Genomic DNA, 19,674 nt, shown 5'->3' on the forward strand with positions numbered 1-19,674 from the left:
TTTTTAGTGTAAGCATTTGAATACTCCTGGTCCCTAAGAAAAAAACAACTTTTTTCCCAAAAACTACTTAACCAGTTTAACCAGCTATGGTAACTTTTTAAATGCAGAATGCAGGCCTCTAGGATACGGAATGTCACTTACCTTATGTGATATTGAGCATTATTAGCAGGCAAATACTAATGGCACAAATGCTGCGAACAATGCATTAAAGGATTAGGTTAACATGAACCATTAAAGGATTAGGTTAACATGAACCATTAAACATGCAGCGGAACAGAAATGTCGTCCCCAGTGACACGTCAGCTGAAGTGTACGGAAGTGTTTGAGAGACGCACACTACTTCCTCGTTCTACATTTAAGCATCATTCGACGCTGGGTACTGAATTTTATGAAATGCCGAACCTTTCACAAAATTTAACCTTGCTTGGGAGATGCGGGGAATTTACGGGTCATACTACAAATATATAATGTGTGTTTTACGACGTTAATTCATCCTTTTAATCTCTCTTAAGTGTCATGTGTTTCATCGGTCCAGGTAGGCTACTGTGCGTCACAGCTGACCCAAGATGGTTTGTTTAGTTGTGTTGTCACGTTTTATACCAGCATTATATTTTTTCAATAGTATTTTTTATATTCATGTTTTTTTTACACTGTTCACTGGCGTTGTATGTTTTCCTCTTTTGGGTAGTCTCTGCTAGTAAGAATGTTAGCTGGTTAGCATACCTGCTGTATACCTAACTCCAAGCCAGATAAGCCAGGGTCCATCATCAGGTCAAACAGCAGTTCATTTCGTATTGTGTTATCTTATCACTTTCAAATCATACTTGCAAACATCTAACAGATAAACCATAGGTGCAAGTTCGTCATGGACGTCATGTGCGTTGTCAGAGCGCTTCTTTATTTCTCCTGTTCATCGGTATGTAATGTTAAACCTCAACTAAAGTAAGCTGTCCTATTCTGTAGGTCTTTCGTGGGCACAGCTGGATTGATGCAACTCAAGATATCATGGAGCTGCATGAATCAGTTACACACAAGAACGGGAGGCAGAGGAAGCCCGTTGTTTCTACAGACAACATGAGAAATCTGGAGACCAAGTCATCAGACATTGACACTGAGGAGGAGGAGACATTGCTGTGGACTGAGGAGAGCCACTCGAAGACCCACAAAGGCATAGGAGATGAGCTGGGAAAAGTCTTACTGCTCCTTTTCCTGTATGTTCTCCAGGGCATCCCCTTAGGCTTAGCAGGCAGCATCCCGCTCATCATGCAGAGCAAGAATGTCAGCTACAAGGATCAAGCTTATTTCAGCTTTGTCTTCTGGCCCTTTAGCCTTAAGCTGCTCTGGGCTCCTCTGGTTGATGCTATTTATTTCCAGAAGTTTGGACGTAGGAAGTCATGGTTGGTTCCCACACAGTATCTGCTGGGCCTCTTCATGCTGTACCTGTCTGTCACAGTGGACTCCTTACTGAAGAGTGATGGGCACAAAGGACCAGATGTAATCACTCTTACTGCAGTGTTCTTCATGCTGGCCTTCTTGGCGGCCACCCAAGACATAGCAGTGGATGGCTGGGCACTAACTATGCTGTCACGGGAGAACGTGGGTTATGCATCCACCTGCAACTCAGTGGGCCAAACCGCTGGTTACTTCCTGGGTAATGTGCTCTTCCTGGCCTTGGAGTCTGCTGACTTCTGCAACAAGTACCTGAGGTTTGAGCCTCAGGACAAGGGCATTGTAACCCTCGCAGGTGGGCCTCTCAAACACTACCAGTTGAAACAGTCAAAAGATTGAAACCAAATGCTTGAAAGTATGCCTCCTATTATGAGGGTTTACATTGTGTAAAAGCATGTTTGCTATTTAGTTGATGTTTTGTTGATTTTAAGCTACCATAGTTCACAATGTATTTGTATTATTTATTTTACTGAAGTAGGTGCTTTACTCTCCACGAATGAGAGTTTCTTGAATTATGTAAAAAAACGTTTTGGTCCCACCACTTGCTCACTCAGTTTACTGTCAGTAAACACAGATTGTCAGTGCTTTTGTCTCTCCCCACAATGAATAACATTGCCTGAATGATGCTACTTATAACACATTTGTATGGGTATATTTGCCCATTTGTAACATATCCTCTCCTTGCTCTCCTGTTTTACAGACTTCCTATTTTTCTGGGGGATCGTGTTTCTTGTGTCAACTACCCTGGTTGCCATTATGAAGAAGGAGAATAACCAACAGAACCTTAAGAAAAAACACAGGGAGGAAACACAGAGTGTCATGGAAACCTACAAACAGCTGTTCTCCATTGTGAAGATGCCCACAGTGGCCACCTTCTGTGGTCTACTGCTGACTGCCAAGGTGTTGTATGAGGCCTAAAAACTGCTAAACTTTACTTATCATAGAGTATTGTGACAATTCTATAGCCTACTTATTAAGTCTGTGTGTGTGTGTGTGTGTGTGTAATATTGGCTTGTGTGTTCCAGATTGGCTTTTCAGCCGCAGATGCAGTGACAGGGCTGAAGCTGGTGGAAGCGGGTGTTCCCAAAGCACAGCTGGCCCTCCTGGCGGTACCCATGGTGCCCCTGCAAATTCTGTTGCCCGTCATCATCAGCAAATACACAGCTGGTCCTAGGCCTCTTGATATCTTCTACAAGGCCTTCCCATTCAGGTATTCTCACAGCTTTACCTGACGTGTTTGGACTTGCAAGAATACAGACGATTCATGTCTGTCCAGTTTTTGATTTCCATAGGTCAAAGATTCATTCCAAAATGCAGGGTACCTGTTTTGAGTGTTATGGTTGTATTTCACATAGGTTGCTGATTGGTTTACTGTACGCACTGCTTGTATGGTGGACCCCTAGTGTGAGACAAGAAGAAGGATTTCCTGTTTACTATTATGCCGTGGTGCTGCTAAGCTATGCTCTCCATCAGGTAAACTTACCACTTTAAGCTAGGTGGACATTGGCATCATTATGTGTATAGTCACAGTGTCATTTTAGGCTTTAATTCATAAAATGTATCTGGGTAAACTTCCTGAATTTTGTTCTTTTTGCCTTGTCATTGTGAGTGTCATGAAAAGCCACCTCCTTTGATTATGTGCTCATCTAGTTTCTACCTTCTCCAACAGGTGGCACTGTACAGCATGTATGTGGCCACCATGGCCTTCCACGCCAAGGTCAGTGATCCAGTAATTGGTGGCACTTACATGACCCTGCTGAACACTGTGACTAATCTGGGGGGTAACTGGCCCTCCACCCTGGCCCTCTGGCTGGTGGACCCACTGACCTCCAAGGAGTGCCAGGGAATGCCCAGCCTGACCTGTGGATCTCCAGACGAGGCAGGGGTGAGTACAACACCTAGAGAAGGATCATCTGATGTGTATTTCACTGTTTGTGGGAAGCAGAGCTATGAGGTTATAGCCCAATAAAGAAATTAAAATAACCTTTTTTTAGGTTGTGTAATTGAAGATTCTAGGGTTTTGATGAGGCTGGAAACAGTTTTGAAGGCTTGATGTTTTTGAAAAAAAGTATATTCTCACAGCAATGTTTATTGGATCATAGATGTTGGAATTTGCTTTAAATTCTCTCTCTGTGTCTCTTCTAGCTTTGTGTGAAGGAAGGTGGCACGTGTTTGACTGCACTCGACGGGTACTATGTGGAATCAGTGGTGTGTGTTGTGATCGGCCTCAGCTGGTGGTTGTTAATGGGCAAGAGGCTGAGGCGTTTACAGGACGAGAGTCCGCAGGCCTGGCACTGTAGATCATCAAAATAGGAAAACCACAGCAACACTCTGCATTCTCTTTAGCACTCTTAAAGGGACAAATACTTACACCGCTCCTCCAAGACCTATGGTCTGACTTTAATTTTCAGTTCACCCAATGCGTACATCAGGCTGCTGTTAAAACCTGGACCATAAGAAGAAAACATCCCCCGTAGAATCTGCTTGTCATGACTACTTCCATCAAGAAATAACATGAAGATCTGTTCAAAGATAAATATGAAAGAGTGTAATCTGCAATAGATGTGCTCCACCAGTGACATTTTCTGCAAAAAAATTGTTCTTGTATTTACTTTACGTTCCTTCAGGGTAGGTGCCTTGCTCATTTTGAGGTTGATTTAATTTCTTTTTGAGTTACCTCACACAACAACAACAACACTCAACAGTAGTGGAATTGCATGGGTTTGTTTAAGTTCAGAGCAACTATCTTCTGTAGTCAACAATTTCCTGATACTATTATTTTACAGGGAAAAAAAAGAATCATTTTATACAGTAAACTATTGGTTGCTGCGTATTATACATTGCTTTACAATGCACTACATGTTTAATCCACAGAACAAAGTATAATTTTGTACTGTAGTGGATGTAATACAATGTGATTGTACAACATGGTTAAGGTGAGTCCCTGTGCATACAACCATCTGTTAAATGATCTACTAATCTTAAGAGAATATTGGAATACTGAAAGTGCTCACACATGATGCACAATGCACTCAGGCTGTCACAAAACCCCTGTTTTATATGACTGTAGTATATCCTTAATACCAGCATCTTAATAGAGAAATAGCCGAAGAGTCAATATGTTACTTGATTTTTGTGACTGGCCCTTTGGTTTTATTACCTCCCCCAAGAAGATTACGTTTTTGCACCTGTCTGTTGTTGTTTGGTTGGTTGTTTTGTTTGTTAGCAGGATTACGCAAAAATGTGTTTCACTTTCGGTAACGTTGTAAGATATGGCATTAAAGGTGACTATTGTGCCTTTTCAGTTTTTTTAATTTGTTGTTTGGCTGTTGAAATAACTTCATGAGTTTATGTTTTTTTTTATTCTCACTGAGTCATATTTGTGGAGAAGGAAGATATAGACCTGATTGTAAACATCTCAAATGAATCTGTCTGTAATATCTTAAAAGCAATGTCCAAAGCTTGTACATGCCAGTGTATTCTAAACTGTTCCAAATCATAAAAAAAACACTTGACCCATTCTCAGTTTATTTATGTTACCAAAAATGTGAAATAAGTAGGAGACAAATGTTGTAATTTGATTTAATTAGTCTGTAATTTCAAAACGTATTGATTTGTGTTTATTTTGGAAATGATTGTCCTTATCATTGTTTTTTTGATTTTATATGGTCTCAGAGCTTTCCATGGTCGGTGACCAGCCCTACAATTTATTTGTAGATCTTCATCTGTTTGTTGTGCCAGTGAGATGAGACAGGGTATGTGAATTTACGGTAATGTATATCTTTCATTTATCTTTTTCCATGCCTTATGCACACTGGGCCTTCATCTGTTTAAATTTTTTATATTCTGGACATTGCAAGTGTTTTGATTAGCCTACATCATGTAGGTTTGATCAATATCCATTTAAACTCACTCTTACATGAGTGTATGGAAGTATGAGAAAACAATCAGAAGTTCATGACTGTGTTTTGTGACATTGTACTTGTCTAGCAAAGCAGTGTAAAGACATTTTATACCAGCGTTTATGAGATGTTATTCAAAATAACTGATGAATATATTTAATACATATGATGCAACTCATTATTCTTGTTGTGCTGTGCATTGTTTGGCATTCGATCAGTGAATTTTCTGAATTATAAATCATTCGACTTGCCGTACTACGAAGTAGGTGGGATTTATTTTGTAGTTCAGTGGCGAGTAAACAACATGCCGGATGAGCGACCAGCAATTCCGAATGAACCTAACGTTAAACCAAATCATAACCTAATAGCTATAGTATCGAATTTTGCTGACGATCACTTGGCACTTTTGCGGGTATGAAGTAAACTTTCAGCAACAACACCAAATAACAGTGAAATAAATGAATGGTGGTTATTCTCTTCGTGCATCCGAAGTCGCTACCAGTGCTAAATCGGCACACATCTCAGTCAGGTTGCACGTTAACTAAGAAAAGCTGTCTTTGTTGTTTCCTGCAGAATGTCAGCACTGGACTAGCAATCGTGGGCATTGTCATATTAGGAAGGAGCGTCAAACTGGTAAAGATGGTTTAAGAGTTGATATTTTTAACAGCAGTCCAGTCTTTGACACTTTGTATGTAAGGCGTAACGTAGCCTACTTCTGGACGTGAATGTACGCTATCAGGCGTTGGCTATTCCACTTAACCAACACGCTGTTAGTTACTGCTTGTATGTGATCTGATCACATAATAATATTTGTTGGTATGGCACCCACTGCATTGTTATGCCCATGAGTTTTCTGTTGGAATAATATTGGAATTGACATCAAACCAACATTACTATGAAACTACATGAAAGTGGGGGTTTACATGACCATTTGTCCTAGACTTCAGAAATATCAAGACTAGACCAACTTTGTGCGCATTCATTATGCTATTCCTCAGAGACTTGTTTGGATGTCTGATCTTTACAGATCACAAAGTTCAATGCTGCTTCAGAAATTCCCTCAAGGTTCATTGAACGAAACGTTAGTCTTCGAGGGAGAGTATGCAACATCTCTGACAAGGGTCTGGAAGTGGAGCACATCCCAATTTATGTCCCTGCCCTTTCACCCCTGCTGGTGAAATGTGAGTGCACTTACAAACACTTTTACCTCCATAGGGACCACACCAAATCCATTCATACAACAGCTGTTATATAGAGGACCCAGTTGGCCTACACCAATCAATATGCCACTAATTATTATAACCATATCAGCATTTAATATTACCTATCATGGTGTTAGCTGACTGTTGGCAGTATGACTGACTGCTTAGTAAACAGTGTTTAATAGTTTATTTACTTAAGGTGAACACGTAAGCTATTGGTAGTTCAGTTGTTCCTATTTGACCTCTTTTGACTCTGAGTTGCTGTCAAGTACATTTGGTTTGTATCATAGGATTTTATCAAGACTTTCTCTCAGTTCTCCCATGGACCACACTCATGCAGTCGCAACAGACTAGCAATTAAAGATTAACCAAACCCTAAAATTGAAATGTTGTAAATTGAGCTTTGCTCTGTTTCTTGTTGACAAAGGATTTCATTTAGAATCTAAATAGACTACTTAAATACAGCTCAGTTTCAAATGGATTGAATTTTGTCTTCAGGCTCTTGTATAGTGACCTTTTAGTATTTTGGCACTTATTTTAAAACTCTTGTGGGATGGATGATTATATGGGGCCATTAAGCAGGTATGTTGCCTTTGCTGAAACCTTCTGGTTGTGCAGGTCAGACAAGCACTCCCCTTCAGGTGCGTCTGGCCGGAGTGGAGCTGACCCCGGAGGGCTGGGACTGGCTTAGACGACAGCTGAAACCTGCGGAGACGGTGTGGCTGAAGCTGATTAGGCAAGAGGGTGAGACCCTGGACTGCTTGGTTTCAACAGGCCGGGTGAGGGGAAATCCATAAACCCATGGCTCATCACTGACATACTTCTTTAACAAACTGTTTTACTGCCTTTTTCAACCTCTCCCTTTGAAACTGTTGCCTGTAGTCCATACTCTTGAAAGCTTTGTCATATCAGTTATGTTTACCTGCTGGACCTTTACTTAAGGACAGTATAGCCTGCTCTAAGAGTGTCACCTGGCTGGTGCTCTTCTTTCTCCTAACCCCTTTTCTCTGACCCTCAGGGCTGGTTCCTCAGCACCTGTTTGAATGAGGAGATCTTGAGACAGGGCTTGGCCCGGTCCACATCGATTCTGGGTCTGGACCACCACTCAAGTGTGTACTGGAGACTCCACAAGAGACTGCTAAAGGCTGAGCTTCAAGCTGAGAGAAAGGGACGAGGGCTGTGGAGAGAGAGCAGCCTCTGGGAGAGAGTCTCTACAGCCTTCAGGGAGAACATTGTGGTCAAGAGCATGAAACGGCTTCTTTCGTTTACCTCCAGGACCAAGGAACAGTGAGCTCACGCTGATAATGAGACTGAAAATAATGAGTGTATTACATTGCTTAAAGTACATTATTTGTGAATTCTATTGGCCAAATAGCACTTTATATAACTGACTGGTAAAATGTTATAGTTCTTCACCATGAACACAGTGTGACTTACTATTTATTAACTGTGGGGTGAGGGAGATCTTTTTTGGTAAGTTGATGTACTGTATGATATTTTCACACACTTTTCACACTTCCAAATGTATATGGCATGTGCGAAAATAATGTAAATAAAAAAGCATGAATACTTAGACATGCTCATTGAATTTTAGCTAAAAGAAGCATGATGGCATTTGTCTAAAACTAGTGTGGGATCTAGCTTACCACCATACGACTTGCCTAGCTGGGTCTAGTTTCCTTGTGTTTACTGTGTCACATTTTTTTTATTGCTATAGCGATACATCAGTTGTATCTTAGTGCTAGCTGCTATAGGAGCACGTGGGTCAGCATAATCCTGTTTTCTGTTCAGTCTCTCATCTCCATTTCCAGTTCAGTCCCCCTGCTTCTTGTGCTCAGAATGAGCAGGTTGGGTATTGTCCCTAGTAGCGATCTGTGGGGGTCTGCCCGATTACCCCACCCGGACAAAGCCAAAGCACTGTTGCCATGGATGCAGCAAATCTGAAAGACAAAGAGTGTCAAAAGGTGATGAGCTCTTAGTGGCCCCAAACTGAGGGGAACAGAAAGGATGGCTGTATCAGAGCAATGTGTCTTGACATATACAGTAAATCTCTTGGATCCAAAAAATCTAAAATACTTAAGTATGAAATATTACAGTCTAAGAAGATTGGCAAGACACATGTACAGCTGAGAGACTTCAGGCAAAACCTTCCCCCACACACTCCACAGCCTATGTGCTGTGTTAGCAGTGAAAGCTGCATTCTGGGGGTCCACCAGGGCTCAAATTGGGGTGGTTAGGGAGGGGACAGCAGCTTGCAACTCACCCCCCTCAATCTTTGTTGTGCAAATTTAACAAGACTAACTCTAGACTCCCTATTGGCTGGGCAGTTTGAACTGAAAGGGTAATGGAGAGCTGATTGCAGGCCCTGGAAGACTTTGAGCTGGCACAGCACTCTCAGGGTAGAACGAGGGAGGGAGGGAAAACGAGGAGAAGAGGATCAGTTTGGCATGGACTGTTAGTGTGAACTTGAAATACGGCACAAACTGGCTCAAATGCATTTGTCCTAACATAGTCCTCTAAACAACAACGTTGTCCTTTATATAGTGTTAGTCAAGTTATTTTAATGAAGCCATTGTATAATTATACATTTGGTCTTGTCTTGTGGCAATATATATATTTCAATTTATTGTATACTGGTTGTGCATAACAAATAGTGGGTTTACAACACCATAGTACACATAAACATTTTTGTCACATGATTAAACAGTCACTATGTTTAAAGGCTATACTAGAGAACACATAAAATGGCTATATAGGGACAGGGTGAATTGTGTCGTTGATCCCGCTCCGTGAAATCCACTTCAGGCGTTCCCACAGGCCTCTTCTCACGTCAGTCACCCACCAGCCGTAACGTTTGAATGGGATGTGGCATTGTGGCGGCAGAGTCTTACCCAATGCTGGTGTGGGACATTTGAACGGTAAACACTCCGTGTGAACTTTGCAAGTTCCGGGCAGACTGAGCTAAAATATTGAGTGCTGTTTATCACTGGGGTGGACCATCTAAGGGATGTTTTCCTGTTGAGGACAATTACTTTAACCAAACCATCCTGTCAGAGGAATAAAGGAAAACCTGAAGTAAGTGATTATTATTTGTTAACAAAGCAGGTGCAAACAATTGAAAGACCCTACCCCTTAAAAACCTAATCGCATTTAATGACAATATCTGTGGGCGACGATGGAAGTCACCTATGATAGGGAAATGTAGCACGACATGTAACTGATAAATAGGCCCACAACTCCGCACCTGTTCTGACCCATTGTGGGCAATGATAGCATGCCCTGACATCCCATGCATTATTTCCCCAATTCAATCACGAGTTTGACAATGAAAGTAGCCTTTGTATATTAGATTTATTTTAACGGTCTGTCAAATGCTTTCAGATCAAATTTCAGTTAACTTTAACTGATTTTTACTGGATAAGGCTGAGGTAGTCAACCCCATGCTGGTTTAAAAAACGGATTAAAGTATCAGAAGCATCAGAAGTTATCTTTTTGCGAACTTCTAAGTTGTGGTATTGACATAGGCTACATATACCATGTGTCCATTTCATAGGCTCAGGCAGAAGTTGGTTGAATGAGTCATTCACAATTTTAAAGGTCCAGTTCATTATAACAAAAGGTTTTATTTAAAACAGCCGGTAGCGATCGAATAAAGAAGGAATGGGTAGCTACTGCCCCCCACTCCGGAGCCCACAATCCCGGGGGATTTGAGAGTGTAGGGGTGGGGATATCGTAATTACCGACGATTCAGACAAAGACACGAAGGTGGTCATGTCCTCTTGTCCATCCTATATCACGGTGCTCCACTCACCAATCATTTCAAGTGAACTCTTTGTTGGTCGTGGTGGGACTTGCAGAGAAACCAGCACTGGCGTCCTCTCTGAGCATTTGACATTTCTCGTGAAAGTAAAAAAAAAAACGGCAGCTGTTGCCCTGGTTTATCTTTGCAGATCTATGCAATGTTGTGGTGCACTGTTACGTAATTACTTACACGATATACATCCCCTGTTCATGAAAGTAGCCTATCTGACTTGTCCCACAGCTAAGAGTCACAAAGTAAAACGATTAGTAGGACAGCTGTTTAATTAACAAGATCAAGCTTTCTTAAGTTTCTCATTTAAGCTATTTAGCCTCATAAAGACACGGTAGAAGCAGATTTAGGGGGCCGTTTGATAAAAGTATTCTCCCATCAGGATAATTTTATACTGTCAAACTTGACCCTTTGGATACTTTTCCCCAAAATATTATCATCACCAATGCTATACAACTTCCCATGAGTTTATATATATATATTTAAATCTATTGGCTGATGGCACTGTCTCCCTAACAAACAAACAAACAAGCACTCACTCTGAGGTACGTAATGTCCCCACCCTTATAGGAATGTGAAACAATCTCATCCATGACATGGATATACACCCACTGCACTGTACATGTAGGGAACATGAACATGTAAAATGAGTCTAGTGTTTTTGAACTCATGCCCTTGTTAGTGTATCAGCTTGCTGCCCTTCTCAGGTAGGATAGGATTGGAAACAGGCCTCATTGTTGCGGTGGAGGCTGCAATGAATTATTTAACCCTCATTCTCTGTAGGACGGAGGAATTGATGGTCTGGGGCATGCTGAATTGAACCCTTTGTAGTCAGAGCACAGAGCAGACTCTGAGGAGGTTCAGTGGGACTGGCTGAAAGACCCAGAGTTTGTGACAAATCTTTGTTCAGAGGAGTTTATGGTGGTACAGTAGACCCACATATGTCTGCCAAAGCTTAGGTCTGTAGAATCGTTTTAATGTCATTATGAGAGAGAGAATCAAGTGTACAGTAACTATTTAATCTGATACTGATATGATGCACTCAAAAAAAATTAGTATTAGTTGGAGTTTCATATTCCTCTTAAACATGTGTAAAAGGGTGTTTTAGGGTGTCCAAGAAGTTATCAAATTAGTTGTACTGGTATATTGGAGAGGACCACACTAAAATCACATAAAACTGTTTCAAGTCACTGAAGTTTTGAGCCCATATTACCCCCTTCCAGGTATGGTTGGCTGGTACTACAGCAGACCACATACTACTGCATTCATGTGCATTATGTACTTATATGCATAACACTGTAACAATGTAGTATTTCACTGTCTGACACAACCACAGTCCACACTTTTTTATAAGGCTGGTATAAAAATAGTAGCCTATATAATGATCAACCCTTTATGGAATGTAATTATTTCAATTCACATTAAAGTTAGGCTAACTTTTGTTAAATATTTTGCCTTAATAGGAACATGGTTTTGTGCCCTTTTAGCTGTTGCTTTGATTACTGGTTCAGCTTTTTCACCTCTGTGGCAAACTGTGTGTGTGACTGTACCCCTGAACCCCATATCTTCTGTTTCCTAATAATGGAATGATGGTAGAACTCATGTTACAGTTCAAATGGACTCTGATGTAGCCTCGGGCCAGAGGAGGACTTGAACTAGTTGGGGACCAGTAAATAGAGATGTTCATTGTTTGGAAGTACTTGAGCACACAGATTTGGTAACTTGCACCCGTTTTGTCTTAGACAATGTATTGTCCTACTGCTTTGTGAGTGCATAGAAACAGCCTTTACAAAGGTACAGTGTTACAGGGGGGTTTCCCCAGCTTCTGACACTTAGAGACAAACTGCCACCAATAAACTTAAATCTCCACCTGCATTAAAACCAAGAATGTTATTTTTCACATCCCACTTGAAAGTATTATTTATGGTCTTCAGCAGTAATCTCATGAACATTCTGCTCTGACCTACAGCGATGACTGGAAGGCAGTGATGGTCTTAGATATCTGACAGCAGCTGGTGTGTGAAGTGTGTTCATTGGGCTGAGTGTCTATATTGCGGCCCCAAGGTCATGAGAGCTATCTCTCTGAAAGTGTGAGATTATCTAGTGTGAGATTTTATTAGCTGTGTGACGGGTGGATGTATGGAGCGGAGGGGAGGGGGCGGCTACGTCGCACTTACACATGCAGCCTGACATCTACCACTTTTCTGTGATCATATTAACACATACTCCTACAACGGGTTAGATGTTCACTGTGTCACTGTTTGATGCTTTTAAAATCTCAGACATATCAAACACATGGGCAGATATAAAAAAAGATGAATTTGTGGCAAATGATTGAAGGGGTGTTGTTGCACTGTGCTGATGTGAGGTAGATGCTGTCTTCGTGTCTGTCCACCAGACCAATCTATTTCGGAGGGTGAGGATTTGAGGGGGAAAAAAATGCAATCGATCACCTTTGACTGATTGAATTATCTCTGCAAATCCCATTGCTGGTGATGCAGTTAGTGTGGCAGACAGCTACGCCCAGCCACGTGCATATGTGTGTGTGTGTTTGGGTGAGTCAGGTAGACAGAGATGGGGGGTAATGATTTTTGGTACTGTGTGGTTTGAATTAAGTTTTATTTAAGTCACTTGAGTGAGGGGAAACCCACACTTGCTTTAACGGTTTACTCGCTGCATTTAAAGGAATAGTTCACCCAAAAATGACTATATGCATTTTCATACCAGTGCAACACAAGCAGGATTTCTGTTTGTTTTTTTAATCTCTTACCATAACGCCAAGCTCAAGCGCCAAGGTCAAAACAGCCACAACATATTTGTTAAACAATTTGGATCCCATCTCATGTCTACAGTTAATGTTTAACAGCATGTTTGGCGTTGTCTGAAATATAGTTTCAGCAGTCTCACATGACTGCCTCACCTCACATGTTGGAGGGCCGCTTATCTGCAGGCAGCTTCCAGTTGAGTTTCATGTGTTGTCACTTGGCGGTTAAGTGGAAGAACATACTATTTCCTCCCCAGGCACCAAAGGCTCTAATCTGGTGACTGTAATGACTCTCATTCCTCCTCTCTCTCACCCATTAGATTAATGTGTGATCTCAAGAGGTCTGTCTCCTTCAGGGTGAAAACATCCCCAGCATTTACATGGGAAAGCGGAGCCTCTAGTCTGCACTGCTGGCTTTTTTTCCCAATCAGGCGCACTGTTTCATTAAACTCGCATGACGCATGGCTTAATTTGAAAATACCATTACATTCATTGTTTCTTTTATTGGATCTTGGGTTTGAGGTGTCTGATCATTTGTAGGCCATGTGAAGTATTTTTTTAGTATGTCTTTGCTAAGAAGTGTCTTTATTAAGCTTATAAACTTAAATGATACTTTTTTTTTTGTAGGGGAGTCGCTGTGCCATCTGTTGGGATTAGGGATATTTTAGGTGCTGTGGTTCTGCTTAATTTGGAAGCTGTTATCCTCCGTTTTTTGTACTTCTCTTACTTCATCAACTCTTCTGCTTTTACTGCAGAGTACTGCCTCTAATAGTTAACATCCCCCCACCAGCTTTGACGCATACTATTTCTTTCCTTGTCTCCCCATTTTTGTCCATCTTACCAACTTCTTATTGCCTGTTAACCTCTTTGTTTTTCTTCACCTCCTGCCTCTCGATCCCTTTCACATATTTCACTCTCACTTCCCTTTGAATGTCAGTTCCCTCATTGCAGCACCTGTTGCTTGCCTTTTTCTGGGTGATCTATGGGGTAACTGTCAGGGAGAGTTCCGGAAGAGCAGGAGACTGCTCGGCGTCAGGCCTTAGTGTCTGGTTTCAGCCCACCTGAGGGAAAATGTCCAGAGGGGTTATGGGGTCAGAATCTCAGTCATGGAGGATGGAATGCTCCCATTGAAGTCTTGCCCTTTGAATTTTGTCTTGAAGAGGTGTGAGGCAGTGTTAAATTGTGTGTGTCTGGGGGGGGGAGAGTTTCTTCTCACTTTCTAATGAAAGTGTGACTTGATCATTGAATATATAAATTAGTATGTACGTTTCAACAAAAATCCACAGCAGATAAATGAAAGGTCCTTTTGGTTTGAAATAGGTGTACCCCTATCCGTGACTGTTCTGTTATTTTCCTACACTGTTTCATTCATGTCTTTATTTTCTACTCAGAAACATATCTCAATAACGTATTATTGTTTATCTTAACAAAATGAATCATTTGATAATTTGAATCAATCAAAAGTGAACACAGAATTTTGATCACGTTATGAATGTGCCCATTATTTGTAATTTTGTGTAGAAAGGTCACAGTGCCATAACGATGTTGGTTTGTTGACGCTAACCTTCAATTATCCATGATTACAAATCATAAGGGAAAATGCTTTCAAATCAAATATGCCAGCGTGTGAACAATCAGCAGCATTGTATCCTTGAGGGATTAAGCATTTTTGACATTTTGGCCCTGTTATTATCGTCAAAGAGAAAACGTCACACAACATTATATCAGGCCATCATCTATGCTGTGAAATAGCTTCAGGTGCTTTGAGATCAGTCAGATTATGCACTGCAGGGCCATAATACAGTTTAATGCATGATGTGCCTTACACATAATGCCAGGGGTTTGTGGTGGATATATTGCTGTATATGTCACTGAGCTAAGCATTAACAAAGCTCCTTTACTGTTTGCTGAATAGGTCATGACAATTACTTGTGATTCATATTTAAGCCATTTAGCATTCTGGGGTTAAAAGGACTGTGACACAACTAGGCCATCTTCCCCTTTTTTATGTTCACTCACCCTCTGTTAATCTTTTCTGGCAAACTTTATCATGACTCATACCTGTGAGCTTTTAAGATTTGCTATCAATTAGAACGTTATTAACACATCAATGATGCTTTAGTGGACTCACAACAGTCTCATTTAGTGTTCTTTGTTCTTCTGCTTTCCAAACTGACAAATGAGAATGTTTTTGTTTTTTTTAAACTGATTTTGATCTGCTGTTACAAACAGTGGCTTGGTATGAAGCAAGTCCTAGTTCATGTCATTATAACCTTTGGTTTCCCTGCTTTTGTGAAAAACCCTTAGACCGGTGAAGAGTTCACTTGGCTTTGTGGTTGCATCTGAAGGGCTGTGGGACATTTCACATGGCAGCACAGATCGGCGGTGCTGGGTTTACCTTCCTGGTAGCCCTGAGGCTGAGATCAGTGTTGGATGACCAAAGGGATCACATGGTCTACTGGGCCCCCATCAGAGACCAACTTCTCAAGTGTCGAGGCAGGATCGCGTGTGTCTCTGTCTCCACTGTGGCACTTGATGTTTGTTGGTGTGAGTTAATGTTCCATTGGTTTGGTGCAGGAAGACAAGGTTTAGACCGGAATTACAGATGGCGGTTGTAGTTGGGTGGCTTGGTGCGACAGTGATGGTATGAATTTTCATAAATGATTGAATAAGAATTAATCACCGAGAGATCCAGTGACTGATTCTTCTTCTTCCTCCCTCTCTTCCATGTCTTTAGATACCCCACCCTCCCCTTGACCCCTCACTTCAGCAGGCTTCCATAATGAGCTCCTGGGGGATTGAGAGCCAGGCCAGTCCCCGGTACTGCAGACACTTCCTAACTGACAACAGCATCTTTCATGGTGGGTACTCAAACACTGTCATAATGTCCCTTTAATTGTAAGGTCTCAGACTGGCATAGATTGAAGTAAATCAGTTATATCCGTTGAGATTTCCTGTCTGAAAAGGCATGACAAGGTCATGTACAATTGACAGAGGTCCCCAGACTCAATTTCAGTAAAAGGACCTTTATTCAAGCTAAAACTTTGGTCTAAAGCCATTAGTTAGAGCTGAGGATAGACACCATAGCTTAAATAAACTGTCCTTGCTAAGACTTGATTTTGTGGACATATTTTTTGCCTAATTCTAGTATCTTCTGTCGTTCAAAAACTTGCAGTATATACGTATATAGGAACTTTGTTTGTTCTGACTACATGAAATAAAATAGCTTTTGTTTAATTCAATTTCACAGACAGTGCAGCTTTTTTTGCCTTCGAATGTGAACACATGTGGATGAAGGGCAAATACAAATACCTTAATGATATTGGTATTTAAACAGTAATGCACATGGTAAACATAATTTTGCTTTGAGGTATCTTAAGCCTAAAAAGTATGTGCCTCAATGCTTTATCATTTGGCATTACTAAGTTGGCAAAGAACCAGCAGGGGGCAACCTCTCCCCCCTGAGGATATATAGAATATGTCAACACTACATCAGAAGAAACGAGGATTCTAAGTGGGTTGTTGCAAATATCCATCATTAAAGCAACTGCGAAGAAAAATGACATCCTTTATAATATAATAATATACTATTCAGTCAGATAGACAGCTGACTTGGGAATGTTATTGTAATTGTTTTATTACATCCCACGATAGCCAGCAAGACAGTTGAGCATTCATACTATTCTTAAAACTGAAATTCAATCAGTGAATGAGTGAATTGACATGCAATTTTAAAAAGGCCACAGATGGCCATATAAAGGAAATTGTGATGTGAGAATTATTAATACAAATGCTTGCAGCTATTGGCTATGCTCCTGTTGGTGGCTACTGGATTAAAGACATGATGCAAGTATATACATAAATAAATCACAAGAATATTAAAACCTCTATCTGTGTCCCTACCTTCAGGCGGTCTCTGGTGACTGTTAGCTTCCAACTGTGAGCCATCACACTGTGTGTGTCCATATACTCAGACTCTTCTCTCACTCTTGATCCTCTGTTTGCTAGATCAGGACACAAAATTGGTCAAACCAAACAGACAAAAAGATTCTATCTAGATATATGAAGCACTATCAAGACGTATAAATCTGTCGGATAGGCTTTGGAATCCACTGAAAATTCATAAGACAACATTGCATTAAATTATCTTCGTAATGTTATAGCAGAGATTTTGGGGGGCTGATGTGTGACTGCAGCAGACCTGTGGGTGGCAGGGTGGGTGTGTCTGACGGTTTGTCTGGTCCTCTGCCCTTCTCTCACTGGTTGACATAGCCTGTCTCTGCTGAGCAGTGCTGTAATTTCGCCCCACATCTTCACTGCTTATTCAGCCAGTGAGATCGGCTGGTGATGGATCGTCCTGTCTGTGGCTAGAAAGACAGATGTGACAATCAAACGCTGTAGAACCTGACATGTTCTCCTTGTTCTTTTCCACACGCTCTGCTTTCCCCTCTTCTCTCCTGTTGCCTCATTCTTCTCCTGATTGTGGCTGACAGAGCTGGTGATGGTTTGGTTTCACTGGGAGGAAAGACATCTCAAAGATTACAGGCATGGGAAATAGGGAAAGAGCGAATCTGCCAGAGATGTGGTATCTACATTAAGACTGGCAGGTTGTGGAGATTGTACTTTATATGTCTGTGGGGCTGGGGGGTGCTTGAGTTGTGAATGCAAAAGAAAACCTTTGTAAGCACCTCTGGACAGACAGTAAAAAAGGGCATGTGAAGTCATCTGGGACCTCTTCCTGTTCAACAAGGAAATACAGCCGCGGAAAAAAATTAAGAGACCACTTCAAAATTATCAGTTTCTCTGGTTTTACTATTTATTGGTATGTGTTAAAGTAAAATGTACATTTTTGTTTTATTCTATAACCTACTGGCAACATTCCTACCAAATTTCAAATACAAATATTGTCATTTAGATCAATTATTTGCAGAAAAATGACAATTGGTCAAAATAGCAAAAAAGATGCAGTGTCTTCAGATCTCGAATAATGCAAAGAAAACAAGCTCATATTCATGTTTAAACTACACAATACTAATGTTTTAACTTAGGAAGAGTTCAGAAATCAATATTTGGTGGAATAACCTTGATTTAAAATCACAACTTTCATGTGTCTTGGCATGCTCTCCACCAGTCTTTCACATTGCCGTTGGGTGACTTTATGCTACTCCTGGCGCAAGAATTCAAGCAGCTCGGCTTCTTTTCATGGCTTGTGACCATCCATCTTCCTCTTGATCACATTTCAGAGTTTTTTTTATGGGATTCAGGTCTCGAAATTGGGCTGGCCATGACAGGGTCCTGATCTGGTGATACTCCATCCACACCTTTACTGGCCTGGCTGTGTGGCATGGAGCATTGCCCTGCTGGAAAAAACACTTCTCAGAGTTGGGGAACATTGTCAGAGCAAAAGGAAGCAAGTTTTTCTTCCGGGACAACGTTGTACCAAAGCCGACTGGAGGGTCTCCTAGTTCGTCTTCTCTGATGAGTCCAATTTCACAGTAGGTGCAAGACTCTGTGGCTTGTAGGCCTCTCCAGGTCTCCGTCTAACCATCAGACGACCATGTGTTGGGCAAAGCTGAAAATTGGACTCATCAGAGAAGACGAACTAGGAGACCCTCCAGTCCGCTTGGGTTCAATCCTTATGGTCTTTTACAAACCTCAGCCAGGCAAAGTACAACGTTGTCCCGGAAGAAAAACTTGCTTCCTTTTGCTCTGACAATGTTCCCCAACTCTGAGAAGTGTTTTTTCCAGCAGGGCAATGCTCCATGCCACACAGCCAGGCCAGTAAAGGTGTGGATGGAGTATCACCAGATCAGGACCCTGTCATGGCCAGCCCAATTTCGAGACCTGAATCCCATAAAAAAACTCTGAAATGTGATCAAGAGGAAGATGTATGGTCACAAGCCATGAAAAGAAGCCGAGCTGCTTGAATTCTTGCGCCAGGAGTAGCATAAAGTCACCCAACGGCAATGTGAAAGACTGGTGGAGAGCATGCCAAGACACATGAAAGTTGTTTTAAATCAAGGTTATTCCACCAAATATTGATTTCTGAACTCTTCCTAAGTTAAAGCATTAGTATTGTGTAGTTTAAAAATGAATATGAGCTTGTTTTCTTTGCATTATTCGAGATCTGAAGACACTGCATCTTTTTTGCTATTTTGACCAATTGTCATTTTTCTGCAAATAAATGATCTAAATGACAATATTTTTATTTGAAATTTGGTAGGAATGTTGCCAGTAGGTTATAGAATAAAACTAAAATGTACATTTTACTTTAACACATACCAATAAATAGTAAAACCAGAGAAACTGATAATTTTGAAGTGGTCTCTTAATTTTTTCCGCGGCTGTATATTGATTGTCTCACCTTTAACCTAAATTCTGAGCAACTCATCAAAAAGCACTAGTATGATCTGACCTTTCTTCAGAAACCATTAACTATTTCATGTAAATAATGTATCAGGGACACAACATTTTTGCTGAAAGTGTTTTCCATAACAGTGGTGATGCCAACCCCTCCTACACACACACACACACACACACACACAC

The 19,674-nt window shown here is 41.1% G+C and overlaps 2 protein-coding genes across 3 annotated transcripts; both read left to right on the forward strand.

Annotated features, from left to right (window-relative positions):
* The first annotated feature begins 348 nt into the window (after positions 1-348).
* Positions 349-5,166, forward strand: slc33a1 (solute carrier family 33 member 1). 2 transcript variants are annotated; one of them, XM_080845342.1, is made up of 7 exons: positions 349-376; positions 964-1,744; positions 2,150-2,349; positions 2,475-2,659; positions 2,805-2,922; positions 3,119-3,334; positions 3,595-5,166. In XM_080845342.1, the coding sequence occupies exons 2-7, from the start codon at positions 1,006-1,008 to the stop codon at positions 3,760-3,762; spliced, it is 1,626 nt and encodes a 541-aa protein (XP_080701468.1). In that variant the 5' UTR covers positions 349-376; positions 964-1,005; the 3' UTR covers positions 3,763-5,166. The 2 variants fall into 2 exon arrangements, with proteins under 2 accessions (XP_080701468.1, XP_080701467.1); XM_080845341.1 differs by lacking the exon at positions 349-376 and adding an exon at positions 396-535.
* A 484-nt stretch (positions 5,167-5,650) lies between these two features.
* On the forward strand, positions 5,651-7,881 carry c18h3orf33 (c18h3orf33 homolog (H. sapiens)). Its single transcript, XM_080845307.1, has 5 exons — positions 5,651-5,763; positions 5,925-5,984; positions 6,379-6,532; positions 7,172-7,332; positions 7,572-7,881. Exons 1-5 carry the CDS (start codon positions 5,656-5,658, stop codon positions 7,842-7,844), a joined length of 756 nt encoding a protein of 251 aa, XP_080701433.1. The 5' UTR covers positions 5,651-5,655; the 3' UTR covers positions 7,845-7,881.
* The last annotated feature ends 11,793 nt before the right edge of the window (positions 7,882-19,674 follow it).

The sequence above is a fragment of the Sprattus sprattus genome (genome assembly GCF_963457725.1).
Source record: "Sprattus sprattus genome assembly, chromosome: 9".
NCBI lineage: Eukaryota > Metazoa > Chordata > Actinopteri > Clupeiformes > Clupeidae > Sprattus > Sprattus sprattus.